Here is an 18,833-nt window from a genome sequence, read left to right on the forward strand (position 1 = left end):
CCTTACCTGAACTCCATATGGAGTCTATGGGATATTTTCAAGAGAAAGATGAGAAATAGACGAGCTGAAGGCTCAATAGTACCTCAGCAGTGCCACACTGATGCTGTCATTTGTGCTAAAGGAGCCCCGACCAAGTATTGAGTGCATAAATCAACATACTTTAAAGATCTTGAACTTTTCTGTTTTGCACATCCTTTTTTTGATTGATCTTAGGAAATATTCTAATATTTTGAGATACTGGATTTTTGACTTTCATGAGTTGTAAGCTCTAATCATCAAAATAAAAAAAATAAAAACTTTTGAAATGTTTTACTTTGCATGTAATGAATCTAGAATAAATGAAAGTTCCACTTTTTGAAATAAGTTACAAAAAATAATCTTTTTCATGATATTCTAATTTTTTGAGATGCACCTGTGTGTGTGTGTGTGTGTGTGTGTATATATACTGTATATATAAACACAAAGAGATTTTACAAATATTTTTTTCTAGGATTTTTCCTGGAGAAAATTTTAAAGTCGATGCCACAAAACAAGGGTGTTGTGAATGTTTGCTATGGTTTTGTTAGGTGATTGCTATGAATAATCAAACATTACTAATAAAGATACAGTATATACTGTGTTCAGATTTTACAAGAAGTAACATTCATATTGATTCCACACATTGAGTCACAATGAAATTAGTAAGAGGTTAAAGGAAGGGCAATGGAAAAAATGACAAACATGTTCATTGATTCACACACTCAGAGACACACAATGGAAAGACAACATGGATTGTACTTCACATTAGAAGTGTCGTGTTTGCTGAAGCAGGTTGGGACATGCTCGAGCCTAACTGTAGCCATCTAACGTCAATCTCCTAGAATTTATCACGACGAACAATATACTATAGGATTTTTCTACAAGCTATAAGGCAGTCACAACTATGTGTCGGTCCAAGTTGGGGTTTATGAAGAGATAATGCTCATTTGTGGGTGAATTCCTTGAATAAACCACACACACATAAAAATATTTTTCTGTCCGTTGACTCACTCTTCCACACCACACCCTCCAGAGAGTCTTGTTGCCATAGAAAATTTGTGGGCGTTTTGACAGTATGTGTTTCTGTGGGTGAGAATGTGTCACCTGTCACGTATGTGTGAGCGCACCTGTCAAGTGTGTGAGGCCCAGCTCCTTTAGTCCGTACGCTCCGTCTTTCTGATAGTTGACCAGGATGGCAAGAGCGAAGCGATCTTCATACAGAGACGTCCCTCGGATGACTCGCAGCTGTTCCAGCGGTAAACGTCTGAACTGGTTTATGGCGATGAGGATGTAGCCTGTTACCTCACGGATAGACTGTGAAGAGGGGTCGGGTTACACGTTCATCAAATGAAACATAATAGACATACAGACGCAGACATGAGCCCACACAAATTAATCTGGTGTGAGCTCATGCACAGCTCATGCATGCTTTATTCAGAAGTGGCCTGATCTCTTGTTACATCTTTAGATCCTACAAACTTGCTCTATTTTCCTCACCTGTAGGAATGAGAAATCGCGGTTGTGCTCCATCTGTGTGATCTCCAGGTTTCCTATGACAATCTTGCAGCCCGTGTACATCTCCTTCATGAGCTTGTACTGGACCTCAGAGCTTCCTGTCACACTCAGCGAGTTCTGCGTGCCTGTACACACTGTAAAGAGAGAGAGGGAAAGAGATAATAATTGTAGCAAAAAACAAATGCGCGACCATTTGGAATTTTTTACGTTTTTGAAAGATGCTCTTATGTTCACCAAAGCTGCATTTATTTGATCAAGAATATAGTAAAATTGTGAAATATTATTAAAATTTTAAATAACTGTGTTCTGTTTTAATATATTTTAAAATGTAATTTATTCCTGAATTGTCAAAGCTGAATTTTCAGCATCATTATTCCAGTCACATGATCCTTCAAAAATCACTCTAATATGCTGATTTGCTCAAGAAATATTGATGGAAACCGTGATAGGCCTACATTATTTGAAATATAATTTTTTTAACAATATAAATGTCTTTACAATCACTTTTCATCAATTTAATGCAACCTTGCTGAATGAAACTATTAAATTAAATTTAAATATTAAATTAAATAAAAAAAACTTTTGAACAATAGTGAATAATAAATTTCTATTGAAAAGAAAATGTTCAAATATTTTTGTATAATGACTGCTACAATATATAATATCTATCATATTACTCAGTGTCCTCTGTTAATATTTAATATTTCATGCCTATTTATATGTGGTTAAAATTAGTGGGATAATGACCAGCAATTGTATATAAGCAAAAAATAATTCAACAGGGTTCATTATTTACAGTACATATGGCACATTATGCCATATTCAATACAAAAAAAAATCTGAAAAGATGCATCATCTGATTATATCACAATCTCAGCAAATATTTAATATTTCATGCCCATTTATATATTAATGTGGTAAGAAGCTTTGTAATTAAGTGGAATAATTGCACGATCTCAGCTAATATTTAATATTTCATGCCCATTTATATATTTATGTCGTAAGAAGTTTTGTAATTACTAGGATAATGACCAGCAATTGTGTATTATCACAAAAATAGCTTGACAGGGGTCATTATTTACAATAATGGCCGACTGACTGCACATTATGATCTATTTAATGCAAAAGAAATCTCCAACTGAGCATCAGCTGATGATATCACAGATAGAGCTGTTGTTGTTTTTCTTTCATTGTTGTTCATGTAGTGACATTAGGAATGCAAAATGAAAGGTAAAAGAGGACTAAATGAGTTTGAGGTGAAGCTATTTTGCATTTCAAATTTTGCCCTTGTCAAAACAAGCCATTACTGAGGGTGGGAGTCTAGGAAAAAATATTCCCATTAATACTTAGAGGTGCTCAGAAATGCCCGCAGGAGCCTTTACAGATTAAAACTCAAAGAAACAAGAGTTCTTCTGAGAATATGGTCCATTTATGACCCATTAGGATCAGAATGCAGGTTAAAAAGAGCATATGAGATTAAAGAATCACACATTCATAATGGCAGGTATAGAAGTGTTTCTGTTCTCATAATGCTTCTCTTCATTTCATGCAAAAGAACTGAAAAACACAGGCACTTACTGATAACACATACATACTGTAAACTGTTAACAGTGTTACAGAGTCCAACAAATGGGCCTAAATGTCTCTTGTGAAATACAAGCAGGTGTTCGGTCCAGCCACAGAGATGCGATGTGTCGGCCAGACATCGTGCTTTTCAGAAAGAATTCTTGTAGGTCCAGGCTGTATTTAGAAATCTTTTAGTTCTTATCAAACTTCTCCTTTGGTAAACGCAGGGAACGCTCAAACACAGATCACAGCAGTCTTATTTTAGTATTTTTGATATACTGTATGTTTATAGGTTTTGTTAGTATTTTGAATTAGATTTTATTTTATATTTTTCACTTTAATTTTAGTTCGTTTTATTAATTTTGTTGTCTGTTTGTGTCTTTTTTTGTGTAAAAATTTTATATTTTGTTTTAGTTATTTTACTACTTCAAGTGAAACTAATTGAAAATGAGAAATTAAAATATAATAAAATAAAGTTTATATATATATATATATATATAGTGTTATTTTAGTTATTTATTTTGTTTCAAGTAATGATGGTTTCAGTTTTAGTTTTAGTTATTTAGTTTAGAATCACAGAACAGTGAGATAATTGGAATATTTTCTTAAATTCTCTTTCCACTTGGTACAAAATACATGCTAAACAAATACAGTCTTGCCTTTAACACATACACAGTTCCCATATTATAGATACATGTACTGAGAACCTGAACTGATAAGATCTGGAGTTGAACTTTAGGGTGTTATGGCCCACAATGGGACAGGTAAGGCCAGTAACGTCAGAAAAGGCTTCAAACCATCAACTTTTACCTGCTTAGATTATTCTCTTGAGGAAAAAGACCCCAGTATAATCACACCAAACTCAACAAAGCATGCAATTAAAAGTCTGAGATTTCGATATGAAACATAACATCTGAGTTATGCCATCACATTCATTTTATTTCATTTAACTCTGTCAGCACATGCCTCATTTATTAAATTTAGTCTACTTCAGACATTTGACTTGAGATACCTAAAAGGTTGCTAAAGTTGAAACAGAACTGCGAGCTCGCGTTATGAAATAGCAACCTCTGAGCGTTGCAATTGTCCCGTAGGTTTAAGTTCACAGAAGCGATTAAATGGAAGCAGCAACACTGCATTCCTCCTGTAATGTTCCTAAGAACAGGAGCCCTAAAACAAACAACCACAACTCTCATTTCATAACTCTCCTTGTGAAAAAGAAGTGCACCTTATTGTATTGAATGTGTACTTCAACTATTATAAGAGTTTGTGTTTAAAAACTGTACTTGCAGAAAATATAACATTAATAAAATAGAAGGCCACTTAAGTGTAAAGTTCATTTAAAAAGTCCTGGCAGAATATTACCAGTACATTTCCGGACATTTCCTTCAACCCCAAAACAAAACACAAGGTAAACACCTATTAACAAAGCAGATTGGGCCATATTTCTATACAGACTTTTCTTAAAGTGAACAGTATGTTTCTTAATACACAGATGTACACTTTTAAAAAGCAATAATGTCAATCAAAATGTCAAATTAAACATTTTAATAATAATAATATAATATAATAACAGTTTCTGGTCCCATTTGATTTACATAGTATTTGTCCATACTGTTTGGTTACCCACATTCTTCAAAATATCTTCTTTTATGCTCAACAGAAGAAAGTCAGTCACATATTTAGAATGACATGAGGGTGAGTAAATGATGACAGAATTTTTATTTTTTGGTGAGCTATCCTTTTAAAAGAAGTATGAATAATAAAAAAAAAGGTTTTAAAAACTTTAATATTCTGCTGTTCTAAAAGCATGAATGTATTCATGTGAACGGCCTTCAGTGTGTGCACTCAAGTGTGCAGACAATGATACAATGCTCCCATTCAACCAGAGCGCGAAAACAAGTGTAAGAACCGCCAAAACTCAAACAAACGCTCACAAAATACACACGCTAGGTTCAACTATCAGGTTCACATCACAGGTACGAGAAACAAAAGCCAGGGGAGGTCTAAAGCGGCACACAACAGAAACTTGGCCACAGTCACAAAGATATTATCCAAACCTGACTGATTGGTTCTCACAGGCATAGATACACATAAATCTACACATTAATGTCTGAATCATTTATTGTCATTAAAGGGTCAGCTAACACACAACACACAGGCATGCACACACACAGAAACCATACCTAGCTTAATGACTTTGTTTTGCACCTAAAAGCCATTAAAAGTTACAGGTTACTGCTGTTCCCCGGGCAAGAGAAGGAATTATTTTGATTTATCAGACACATGTTTGTGTATGTGAGTATGTGTGCACGCAATATGAAATGAAATAAAATATAATAAATAATTTATGTTTTTTATTTTATTTATAAAATAGATAAAAATTGTATCCCATCTTAATATGCAATAAGAAAGTCAGTCATAGGTTTATATTTATGAAAACTGTAAACACTATGGTGCTATCAAAATATTGGGTAATACTTTCCAATAAGTTAATTGTTAATTAGTTAATGCATTGTTTATCCACACATTACCCATACATTGTTTTTTAGCTTGAAAACCCCAGGTAACATTTATTGTGATTACATGGAAAAAGGTTAAATTCTTACAATGTTTTATTTTTAATGTTATAAAGTATCCCTTTAATTGACATTCGGAGAAAAGAGTACTACTGATCAGAAAGGACTACTTCAGATTTTAAAACATTTGTTTTCTGTGATACAAGATGAGATCAATTATGAATTTTTGAATATTTACTGTATATTTAATGTTCATTTAGATGCAATCCCCCACACTGTTTTAGTTATTTACTACATAAATACAAAGTTCTACCATGAAACTCTAGGCCAATAGGTTTTAACTCATCTAATAGAATCACATCATTACTGAAGTCGTTTTAATTGCATGTGCAGCCAGGGACGGACTGGGAGTAAAAAACGGCCTTGGATTTTCTCCCAAATAGGCCCAACACAACTACAAACAACCGCTACTATCTCACAATATTACAACAATCAATGTATTGCATTTATGGCAAATAACATCACAAAACCCATAGTGGCCCTGCTGAAAAAAACAATAGAAACCATCACAGAAATTCTAATGGTTTCCACTACAAATGCCATTACAAACATTACAAACCATCAACTTTTAATCATTAAAACCATTAAATAATGGTTTTCTGTAGTGTGTTTTGGGACATGTTTCATTAGGATTTAGTGGTTTTAACAATAATAATATTTAACAACAATAATAGGCAACCAATTACCAGTAGAGACCAATAGGGTCCATTACAATTTCCATTAAAACCAATACAATTTCCATTATAACCAGTAAAAGCATTACAAATTCTATTGATGGTTTCTATTGTTGTTGTTTTTTTCAGCAGGGGATTGAATTGCATTAGAGCCCCCTTTTGTCGGCTGTCAACATCACTTAATTTGACACTTTTTCTTTGATGATGAACCAGCCAAGCCGAACGTTCTCCAGAACGTGCAGATGGCCAGTCCGCCCCTGTGTGCAGCCAATGAGCTCGCTGCTCAACATTTAAATACTTAGCTAGTGTTTGCTGTAGAAGTTGCAGCGCACTTCAGAAACCCTCCACCTCCCCCAGCTCCACCTGTATAGATCTGCAATGGGGTACTTTTATGTACGCTATATATGGGGGTTATTTCATATGTGTTATATGTGCAGCAGCAGTATTTCTGACATGCTCACAGCAGCATGTCTCTGGATGGACTGGCAGTAGCAAATCTTGGTACTGGTTCTGCCGCAGCAGCACAGCAGATCTATTCCACCAAGATCAAACACATTAACATTGCCTTGCACATTACCATGCTAAAACTCTCCGGGAGTTGTCGTGACAGAAATAAAGAAATGCATGATTTGTAAGGGATTCTATTCAGGGGGTCACAGTCAAATCAGATTGGTCTGAGAGATGACGTGGGATTAAGTGACTCTGTCCAGTAGTTTCACCTGTTGCCAGATCACCTGGACTGCACACCTGTTGTTGTTCATGCCATTGTGCTCCACCCTTCTTAGTCAACACTACTGCAGAGGCCAAAGAACAACCAGTGCATCAAATCACATCTCACTCTGTCTCTGTATATGAGCCAAAACAGATTGTTTTCCTTGTGTTGTCTAGTATTTTCTTCATGGATACTTCCTGCATTTGATAATTCCTCATTAGCAAGTACAAATTATGTGAATGTACGCAATTTACAAAATACTGTATTTAACCACTGATGCAACCCAATATTTAAGATTTGGGTGGAATTAACAATAAAAACATACATTACGACTGACCACTATTTTGAAAACTGGGATCCTCTTTGAAGAGGGCCACAGTTGATCTTCTGTGTAGACGAAACCAAAAAAACTAGACAACTAAACAACTAGACAATATTCTAGCAAACATTAATGAGATTCAGTACAAGAAGTAGGAAAATGCAGCTGGCATCACAAGTTCAAACTCCTCTGTGATTCCTTCTTTTCAGAAGACAGACGTTGAGTCAGGGAACAGGTTAAACAAAATCTACTGGTTGAGTCACTTGTTATTTGAACTGAGCACTGATTTAGTACAAGAACGAATCTCTCCTTTTACACTCACAGCCTAAGAAAAACAAACATATCTCGCTTAGACACAATGGTGCAGAAACAGGTTTTCTGAATGCATTAGCTACGGACAGCAACATCACTATTTTGGGATGTATATTGTGTAAGCACATATGGGTTTTAACACATTTTGTTACAAATTTGTGGAACTGTTTGTAAATACTACTTTTAAATTATACTACATTATATATATGAACAATATTTGTATGCAAATTACACTTTATTATTACTATTACACTTGCATGAAATTTATGCAAAGTGTCACTTTAATAAAAGTAGCAAATGCATAATGCATTAGCATCCTAAATATTAAAATGCAAATGTTTATGCTATTCTCTTATGTCTTTCCAGTCGCAGACAGGTGCATTGTGCATACAGTAAAAACAGATTTAGCCTACCTTCATGTTTACCTTCCTCCGTCTGAGCGCGCGCAGGTGAACGGAGCGCGAGACACAGCGCGAGCATCTGCAGCAGAGCAGCATTCATCTTCATCATCCTCATCCTCAGAATATTCCCAATGTGAGGTCAGTCCGTCAGTCTGAGCAGACAGTTAGATATTCATGGCCAAAGAAGCAGGGAAGAGATGATGCTCCATTCACTTCGGCTTGTCCAAGTTTGACAGAAATTTGACAGACGTTTTTTCTCTCTCTCTCTCTCTCACTCTCTCTCGCTCTTCTTTCCTTTTTAATCCGAAAAGTTCCAAATATTACATTCAGTGTAGAGCAAACGAAAAAAATACCAAGTAGTCAATTTCCGTTTGTTGCGGAAAAGTTTATAGACTTAGGCTATAAATCCTTCGGTGTAGGCTACGTCAGTTCAAAGCTAACTAAACAAAAATTGTAATACAATCAATAGTTTGAGTTGAAAAGCTCCTGGAATACAGACGAGGTTAAAAGGTTTGTAAATATGAAAAGGCTCGAGCACGCAGGAATGCTGTCTCGAGGTTTGTTACCTGTTTACGCGTACAGGTGAACGATGCTGAACGCTGATTGGGTCTGATCAAGGTGACGTCGACCTTGTAATTCCAAAGCCCGTGCACTGATTTATTTCAAACATGTAAACAAGTCATAAAGCCTTGATTGTGAACTCCTGACCATCATAAACAGATGAATTTCCCTCAGTAAGCGACAGTCCTCACAGCCTACACTGAAAACACCGACGAGATTGTGATAAATTTATGTGCCAAGATTGCGCTCTCGCTCTCTCTTTCTCTCTCTCTCCCTGTCGCTGAACAAACACATACACACATCCGGGCTTTGCTGTATCGATAATAATGTTATCTTGGAGTGAGGGTCTCATTGTGTGTAAATCAAGGCTGGCATTGTGTCCCAGTATCGTCCACTAGTTTATCAGTGTTTCTTTGATGGCTCTGGACTCACAGTCTCACAAAGAACACTTTGTGCCTCAGTTCAGATGGCTTCAGACCTCCGAGACAAGAAAGTGTTTAGAGCACACGCACACTCTCAGACAAAATAAATAACTGCCAAAATAATACATTTTAAATAATATTTTATTATTATTTGTTTTTCCATTTTGATTTCCTTTTTGTAATGTATTCATTTTAATTCTATAAATTCTAAATGCCTCACAAATCACACATCACTCTGAAACAAAAACCACAGCAATTCAATAACTGTCAAAATAATACATTTGAATATTATATTAGAAATTGTATTTAACTTGAATTTTTATATATTTATTTTGTTCCATTTGAATGTCATTTTTGGATTGTACTCACTGTAATTCCCCAACAGTAATCACTAAACTTTTACTCTCAAACACAGAGATCACATCAATTGAATAACTGACAAAATAATAATGTATATTTTTTATTATTATATACATTGTTATATTGTTTCTTTTTTCCCATTTTTGTAATTTATTCTAAATGTCTCAACAGTATGAGAGCACACATCACATACTGTGCCTCACAATAATGCATTTAATTGTAATCTAAAATAATTATTAAGCTTTTTTTTTTATTTGAAAAAAATACACTTTATATATTTTTTCTTTATCATTAAGCATATTCCTTATAGTTCCTCAAATTTGACATGGCCCAAATGGATGCTACACGTTAATCAAATTATTATTTTGAAGTGTTTTTCTTTTTACAGCATGCAATGTTTTCTAATTGGTACTTTTTGAACAATTAACTTCCCCCTTGTTCTCCATTCAGACAGCATGTGAGTGTAGTCACAGTTGGAAAACAGGTTTTAAAGACCAGCTCTTCCTGCACTACCGGTTTGTATGAGGCACTGATTGAACAAACAAGTAGTGCACAGACAGACAAACACACACACAGACAGACAGACAGACTTACACAACAACCCTTAATGAATTCTTTACCGTCCTCTATATGCTCTGATACATCATATGCTATTTTTTTCTTTTTACAGGGAAGTGCAGCGCATAAACAAGGTCTTTTATGATTTTGGGACACATTCCTTGTTCGTTAATATCTCACCAGCCAACAGCATTATGGGCCAGAACACACTCTGATTGAGCTTTCTCACACACTTCCTACTTTGAACATCTCGTGGGTTTGTAAATGTTTCGCACTGTATATATGATACATTGGCAAGCACATATGCCGTAATGCGAATATGCTTTTTTGTTCTTTACTTCTTTCACAAAGTGAAAAGTGTCTGAAACTGTTGGTTTTCTCAATAGTTCTGCCCTCTTCTGGTGGACATAAGGGACTGCAGTGCAGAAAGAGACTCGCTATAGGCCTACTCCACGACTCCAGCTTAGAAGTTTCAAAGCACAGTTTATCTTTGTGAGACGTTTGCGATAAATAATACAATCCATTAAAGCTGTAATTAAATCTAGGATTAGACATGATCCATTTCTGGCGCCTACCAGAGATCAATATAAGACATTACACATAATATACAATATGATGAAGTCATTAGGTGGCTTTACTAAAGCATATTCCAGACCAGGAGGGGTAGGTTTATTCAACAGTATCCACTATAATCTTCCAGCAGGTGTGGTCATTACATAAGGTTCTTATGTCCACTTAAAAAAAATAGCATTAAAATGTAAAATGGAACCAACACAAAAGAGAGAAGACACAGCAAATAATTTTCATGTTTTTATTTGAGCGTAGCGTTACAGTCAGGGATCGGAGGGAGAGAAAGATTTTGGTGTCTACATCATAATAATCAACAATAATCTTTCTTAATCTACTGTAACAGATAATTACACATTTCATCCATGATTTCTAAGTTCTATTTATTTATTGATTATTCAGTGAGAAATTGTTTTCCCCTTCATTGATTATGTTCACTGACACTGTATAAGCCATTAAAATGATTTACCCAACACAGTAAAAAAATCAACAAAGAAAATGCATAAGCACACAGGTAAAAACACATTCACCAAAATAAATACATAAATAAAAATATAATATCGAAGAAGATAAAATCAAACTTTAAACCATCCTAAAAAGTCAACCCTAGCTACTCAATAAGCACACAAACTATTTAATGCAAAGAATAAATGCTTTGAAATCAAGCAAACTACCTATTTGAGATTTTTTAACCCCTTTTGTTCCCAGATCAACTAAAACAAAACAAGCAACTCAGTGACCCAATAACTTAGTTAATAAATAACCTTGTGAAAACACACTTTTGTAAGAAGATAAGGCCACAAAACTTAACAGACTGGACGATTCACACTGCAGACTTGTGTAGAACATATCGCTGTTTGCAGTATATGCTGAAATACTACTGTAGAGTGTGTTAGGCTAACTAAGCTTATGTTCCATTGCCAAACTGGATCATTTGAGGTTAAGTGTCTTGCTAAATAACACAATCAGTTTTGGTAACTCTCCCGTTCCTGCATCACCCACACGCTACAGCACTCAAAATAATACAAGACTCTATTCGAATCATGTCCTAGGTTGAAAAGACTTGCCTTTTATAATGTTCATACAGTCATAAGAGTCATAACAATGGGTTTTAGTGTAAAGGTGCTGGGTATTAAGTGGAAAGATGCCAAAAATGCAAACTAGAAAACAATGCTAGAAACACATACAATTACAAACAGACTGTGTTAGTGTTAGATTTTTGTGTGATGGATGGATTACCGACACACACGCAATGCAGGATAAGCAGTTTTGTTGTATTTACACTAGCTAGCATGGTAAAATAGGTAAGCATTTGATTTTTCATTTGTCCTTGTAGTCTGTAACAGATATAGATTATGTTATAGAATATGACGTGTTAAACACAAAAGACAACCTACTTTAAATATACATATCTATATATTTTTCTCATTTCTGAACTATAATAATCCAAAACACCATGAATAAAGCCCAAATGTGTGCACTGATTCAACAAATTCACATTCGTTGTGGGCGATGTTAGTCTGAACCCATAAAACGCATTATGAGCATGAAACATGCAAACAAACACATAAGCAGACGAGTTATTATGCAGTTTGCCGCAGACCACTGACATACCGAGGTTTAATGTATGTATGTGTGTGTGCTGTTTTATGCTGTTCATTAATATGAAAGCAAAAGCAAAAAATGTAGTGTCATAACAATCTACTAATCATGTCAGTGGCAAATTAGTATAGCAACTAATAAAGGACTGTGTTAAACAGCATTTCACTATCTATCTATCTATCTATCTATCGGACTAACAGCACAGCATGCATGCCATGCAGACAATGCTAGTGATTCGTACAAAACAATACCCATGCAACAACTAGCCAAGTCAATTCTACAACAAAGGGGCGTTTGATTGGAAAAAGCTTTATTTACAGCTTCACTTGAATGCGAATTATGGTGGACAACTCAACAGCACCACGTTTGACTCACAATTTAGGCGAGGGATGTGTGATAAGCGACATTCATTGTACAGCGTCCATTCTAGTACAGCACGGCCACAAAGCAGCATGCAACACCAACCAGCTTCGTGTGACTAAACACGTACATGCAGATCTAACCTCTACTACACCACAACGCTTAACACGACACCGAGAGAAAGAGCCATGCAAAACACAGCAGGGTATCTAACGCAATCACGAACCGCCGGGATTGCAGACTGTGGATATTGTGTGCGTGAGGAGGCAAACTGCATCATAATCGCATCTACGGAGCATTTCGACAATACGAGGAAATACATAAGCATATTACATAATACATGAGCACGCTCAGACCCAACGATCGTTTTCATGGCAGTCAAGGACAACACTGATCACTGATTGTAAACACGTGAGCGAGAGAGGGAGAGACGATAAAATCGACTAAACGTTGATGCTATAAACCGACACTTTTCGTACAGTGAAATGGAAAAGTTAACAGAGGAAATATTGATCTGCGTGTGAATGCGTGTGCGTACAAACCTACAGATGATTTACACAGAGCGTAGAAGGCTCCATAAACCACATACTGTGTTTTTCCAGAATACAACCAAAAAAGAACGAAAATTAAACAAAGAGAAACCAAACATAATGATTCCGAAGGCCAAATTAGTCCCACCCCTTTCCCAAAGCGAGAGACGGCCACGTAATGCAAATCCCGCCCCTCACTTCTTATTCTTGAGCTGATTGGCGAGCCAGTCGAGCCCTTCGTACAGACCGTCGCCGCTGGTCGCGCAGGTCGCTTGTATATACCAGTTGCGATGGCGGAGCGAATGGAGGCCGAGTTTGTCTGTGATCTCAGCTGCATTCATAGCATTTGGCAGATCCTGGAGTCAAGGAGGAATAAAACAAGAGAGTAGATTGTGAAATTGAATATTTGCTTAGATAGGATCAGATATTTTTATTCTAAAATAAATATACAATTTAGCCACAGAAATACAGACGATAGATTATGGACTGCCCATTGATGGACATGTGTTCTGTTTATATAAAATGTTATGCTAGTGACCTATATACTAATATTGAAAAGTTTGAGGAAGACTTTTTAATGTTTTTGAAAGAAGCTCACTAGGACTGCATTTATTTGATAAAAAGACACTTAAAACGGTAATATTGTGAAATAGCATTACAATTTTAAAGGGGTCATATGATGCTTTTTTAAAGATCATTATTTTGTGTATTTGGTGTAACAGAATATGTTGACATGCTTTAATGTTCAAAAAACACATTATTTTTCAAATACTGTACATTATTGTAGGTCCTCTATGCCCCGCCTCTCTCAAACGCTTCGTTTTCTACAAAGCCCCCTCCTTTTAAAGATTCCTAAATGCATCTACTTCTGGAAGGCCAAATAAAGTGCTTTTGCTTTCGTTTAGAAACACACAGCGTCTCCCTGACATGGCTGTTTCAACACTAACTGCGGTTACTGAAACCATGCTTTCTTTCTTTGCGTGCACATTTGGGTGGCATTATGGTAATATTTCCACATAGTGAGGTAGATATGTGGGGGCGTGTTAGAACGAGCTGTTTTAGGGGGGCGTGGCAGAGTCTTAACTTTGATAAAGAATATCTCTTTGGTTTTGAGACTTTAGTCTTTGCAACTTCAGGGATCTTATCTATGCACAATCAGCTTGTAACACTCCAAAGAGAAAGGAAAACTTGAAATCGCATCATATGACCCCTTTAAAATAAGTGTTTTCTATTTGAATACATTTTAAAATGACATTTTTTTCTGTGTTGGCAAAGCTGGATTTTCAGCATCATTACTCCAGTCTGCAGTGTCACGTGATCCTTCAGAAATCATTCTAATATGTTGATTTGCTGCTCAATAAGAATTTCTTATTATTATGTTGAAAACGGTAGTTTTGCTTAATTTTTTGGAAAATCCATGTTTTCTGGGTTATCTATGAATAGAAAGTTCAAAAGAACAGCATTTATTTGAAATAGAATTTGTGTTGTGACAATGTAAAAGTATTTACTGTCACTTCTAATTATTTAATTCTTGCTGAATAAATATGACCCCAATCTTTTAAATGGTAGTATAAATATGAAAATATGAAATTATTTTTTGGACATATATTTTGTGATCTGTCAGGTAGTAGGGATGCTTTAATAAACAAAATCACAGTACCTGTTTGTTTGCAAAGACAAGAAGGACAGCATCACGCAGTTCGTCTTCTGCAAGCATCCTCATTAACTCCTCCCGCGCCTCGTTAACTCTCTCCCGATCGTTGCTGTCAACCACAAAGATAAGACCTAAGGAAAGAAAAATGAGCAGAGATAAAGAATAGAGACTTCATTTAATTCAACGAGCAACAAACATTAACACAACTCAAAAAAGACACAGATTGTATTCAGCTATGCAATGTTTTGTTTAAAAAGAACATTGTTTATTTGAGCTATTTTACACTAAGATGTGGACATGTTAACCAGTGTTATTTTAGTATCATTGAGGTACTAATAGTTTTTTTCAATATTTTCCATTTTCGCTAATGCTTTAGGAATTCTGTTATGTGTTTTTGTCATCATTATTAGTTTTTTATATACATTTACATTATATATTTTATATAAAGAATATATATTTTTCTATAGTTTTTTGTATTTCAGTTTTAGTTATATATTAAAACATAAAGTTAAACTAAAATGAAAATTAATAATGTTGCCTAGGGAACTATTCCAATAAAACACATTTTTACAAATATTACATATTTTCTTTTCTTTCCGTCATAATTCAAGTAACAAAAACATTTTATGGTTTTAATTTTAGTTAGCTATAATAACCCTGCTTGATGTTTACAAGGTGGCTCTGCAGGACCAGCCATGTAAATGCAGTGTGTGCTCACTGAACACAACACAAACTACACAGACACACCAAATTACAATCATTTACACAGTCAACTCAATCCAGCTTGTGTTTTAGTGGGAGACGTGGAGTGTATGTGTAACTCACCCTGTGTATTTTGAAAGTAGTGTCTCCAGAGTGGTCTGATTTTATCCTGACCACCCACATCCCACACAGTGAAGCTGATGTTCTTGTACTCCACTGTCTCCACGTTAAAGCCTTAAAACACAAACACAAACATCACAAACTTGCACTGTGTGGCCCAGAATCACAGTACAATTCAGTTACTGTACATTCACCTCACAGCAACTGTAAAAATATAATGGCTCTATATGAAATACATAAAGTAAATACACATTTATACACTGTGTGTTTGAAATGTCATTGTGTCTCAGACCTTAAATTCTGCCTAAGGATGTACAGATACCTGTATAATAGTATTGTAAGTCAACATGACAATAGAATAAAGTAAGAGAAGGATTTTACCAATGGTTGGGATGGTGGTCACGATCTCTCCCAGCTTCAGTTTGTAAAGGATGGTGGTTTTACCAGCAGCATCTAATCCAACCATCAGAATTCTCATCTCTTTCTTCCCTATCAGACTCTTCAGCAGATTGCCAAAAATATTCCCCATGATTCAATGTTTTGCTTCGTCTAGCCAATCGCAATCCAGAAAGCTGTGAGTCCTTGGTGTGGAACAATTCACTGAGGTAAAAAAAAAACTGAAAGCCTTGGTTATTTAGGTTATTTAGCTGAGAAAAAGAATCTAGAGTCCTGGAAAGGGAAAAAGAAGAGGAAATGTTATTCTCACTTTCATAAAATGTGCACTTTTATTCAGCAAGGACATATTAAATTAATCAAAAGTAACAGTAAAAGACATTTATAGTGTTACAAAAAATTATATTTCAAAGTAATGCTGTTCTTTTGAACTTACTATTCATCAAAGAATCCTGAATAAATACATCATGGATTCCACCAAAATATTAATAAGAAGAACCATTCTCAACATTGATAATAATAAAAAAATGTTTCATGAAATCAGCATATTAAAAGGATTTTTCAAGAATCATGTGACACTGAAGACTGAAGCTTTGTCATCACTAGAATAAATTACATTTAAAAATGATTTCAATAGAAAACAATTATTTCAAATTGAAATATTACTGTTTTTTATTTACTGTATATTCGATAATAAGAATGAGACTTTATTCCAAAACAGTAAACAGTAGTGTAGGTATGTATGTACAGTTATACACTCCATGAAAAAAGGTACAAAAGCTGTCACTTTTCAAAAGGTACTTTTTGTTCCTTTTAGGTGCTAATATTTACTTTTTATAGATACTAATACATACCTTTATGGTACAAATATGCATCCTCTTATTGCAGCAAATGATCTACATAAAGTGTGATTCAGTTGGACTGACTGAATTTAAAGGGGTCATATGATGCGATTTCATTTTTTCCTTTCTCTTTAGAGTGTTACAAGCTCTTGGTGCATAAAGAAGATCTGTAAAGTTGCAAAGACTAAAGTCTCAAATCCAAAGAGATATTCTTTATAAAAGTTAAGAGTTAGCCACACCTACCTAAAACGGCTCGTTCGAACACGCCCCCACATACCTACCTCACTATGTGGGAAGATTTGCATAACACCGCCCAAATGTTCACGCAAAGAAAGAAAGCGTAACTTTGATTCTCGCTGTAGTATTGTATCCTGGGAGAGTAACGTTAGACTAACATGCCGGCAGTTCTGACTCACAGTCTGTAAGTACGTTTTCATTTAAAGGATTTGCCACTGATGATTCAAACGCGAGTTTTGGGCAGTGTGGATTAACGTTAGCACTTGTTGTTTGTCATTTCTCTGATCACAAATGCAGACATGGTTTTATGTTTACGCGGCGCAATGCAACGCAATGCGTAAAAAGACAGTATAAGTCATTATAATCAGTAATTATGTCCCCACTGGATGCAAACAAATTTGTAATGGGTTTTCATGTTTATGTCTCGTCGCTCCGGCCTGACACGGCATCAACAGTATGTGAGGGGCGTAACATTTCCGTCTCACGCTTGATGTATTCGGCCAATCACAACGCACTGGATAGTTGGCCAATCAGAGCACACCTCGCTTTTCAGACCGATTAGTTTTGTAAAAATCGACGCGTTTCAAAAAGGCGGGGCATAGAGGAGAAACAATAATGTACAGTATGTGGAAAATAATGTGTTTTTTTAACTTTAAACCGCATAAACACATTTCATTACACCAAATACACAAAATAATGTTCTTTTTAGCAGCATCATATGACCCCTTTAACATGTAAATGATGAGCAGTGCAATCTGAACATTTCAGCCAAACATTATTTCACCCGCTGTAATCACACAAAACTGATTATCAAAGACGCATTTGGAAGTTGCAAGCGGATTGAATGAACATGATGCTTTTGGATGTGTATACATTTCTGATCTTCACTAGTCTGCTTTATGTATACAAACTACATACTGAACTGAAGAAACTATGATCCTGCCATGTCTTCAGGCCATCCGGCAATCTGTTCATCCCTTTCATATCCCGCCTTCGCATGAACCCCCAATAGTCATCCCTGAACATTCCCAGATGGAGTTAGATGTAGAACACATTCCCCGATAACCGTGTTGTCCTAATTCACGAATTGTCAATGTATAAAGCTTAAATTTGAAATTATACGTGTTTAAGGGAGACTAAGGTTAGTCACACAGTGGCTTTATCAAAGGAAATGTAAGGCTTTGAGTCAAATGTCCAAATACACAAATCTATATTTTCTCTAGCAGTGTGTTGTGTGTCATTGTGTGTTTGTTTCAAACACCTAGTTTTAAATACTTTTAAAGGAATAGGTGACCCAATAATGAAAATGTGCTGAATATTTACTTCAGGTCATCCAAGAAGTAGATGAGTTTGTTTCTTTTTCGGAACAGATTTGGAGAAATTTAGCATTACATCAATGGATCCTCTGCAGTGAATGGGTGCCGTCAGAATGAGAGTCCAAACAGCTGATAAAAAAACATCTTGATAATCCACAAGTAATCCACACCGCTCTAGTCCATCAATAAAATCTGAACATCTGTGCGTTTGTGAGAAGCGAATCCTTTAAGATGTCCACAAGTCCATCAAACTGTTACTTCCACCCAAAATACAAGTCCTCGATCCTTAAAGGGTTAATTCACCCAAAAATGAAAATTAGGCTGCGTTTTACTCACCCCCGAAGCATCCTAGGTGTATATGACTTTCTTCTTTCAGACGAATCCAGTCGAAGTTATATTAAAAATTGTCTTTGATCTTTCAAGCTTTTTAATGCCACTCAGCGGGTGTTGCAGCGCTTCAGTCCAAAAGAAGTTAAATAAAAAGCGCCCATCCATAAAAAAAGTGTCTCACAC

General features: G+C 35.5%; 2 protein-coding genes across 3 annotated transcripts in view; both read right to left on the reverse strand.

Moving 5' to 3' along the window:
- Positions 1-8,910, reverse strand: part of LOC107706706 (receptor tyrosine-protein kinase erbB-3-like) — a 26,801-nt gene extending 17,891 nt beyond the window's left edge. For both annotated transcript variants that reach the window (XM_016510517.1, XM_016510516.1), the window contains exons 1-3: positions 8,109-8,910; positions 1,516-1,667; positions 1,146-1,332 (exon numbers count right to left, since the gene is read on the reverse strand). In XM_016510517.1, the coding sequence (XP_016366003.1) occupies positions 1,146-1,332; positions 1,516-1,667; positions 8,109-8,211 (442 nt within the window). In that variant the 5' untranslated portion in view covers positions 8,212-8,910. The remainder of the gene's footprint in view (positions 1-1,145; positions 1,333-1,515; positions 1,668-8,108) is intronic.
- A 1,884-nt stretch (positions 8,911-10,794) lies between these two features.
- LOC107706707 (ADP-ribosylation factor 3) overlaps positions 10,795-18,833 on the reverse strand; it is an 11,019-nt gene continuing 2,980 nt past the window's right edge. Inside the window, exons 2-5 of the mRNA XM_016510518.1 lie at positions 15,914-16,201; positions 15,536-15,646; positions 14,717-14,841; positions 10,795-13,412 (exon numbers count right to left, since the gene is read on the reverse strand). Coding sequence (XP_016366004.1) covers positions 13,251-13,412; positions 14,717-14,841; positions 15,536-15,646; positions 15,914-16,061 — 546 coding nt within the window. The 5' untranslated portion in view covers positions 16,062-16,201 and the 3' untranslated portion in view covers positions 10,795-13,250. The remainder of the gene's footprint in view (positions 13,413-14,716; positions 14,842-15,535; positions 15,647-15,913; positions 16,202-18,833) is intronic.

Source organism: Sinocyclocheilus rhinocerous, unplaced genomic scaffold (genome assembly GCF_001515625.1).
Source record: "Sinocyclocheilus rhinocerous isolate Xijiao unplaced genomic scaffold, SAMN03320098_v1.1 scaffold1285, whole genome shotgun sequence".
In the NCBI taxonomy this organism is placed as follows: domain Eukaryota; kingdom Metazoa; phylum Chordata; class Actinopteri; order Cypriniformes; family Cyprinidae; genus Sinocyclocheilus; species Sinocyclocheilus rhinocerous.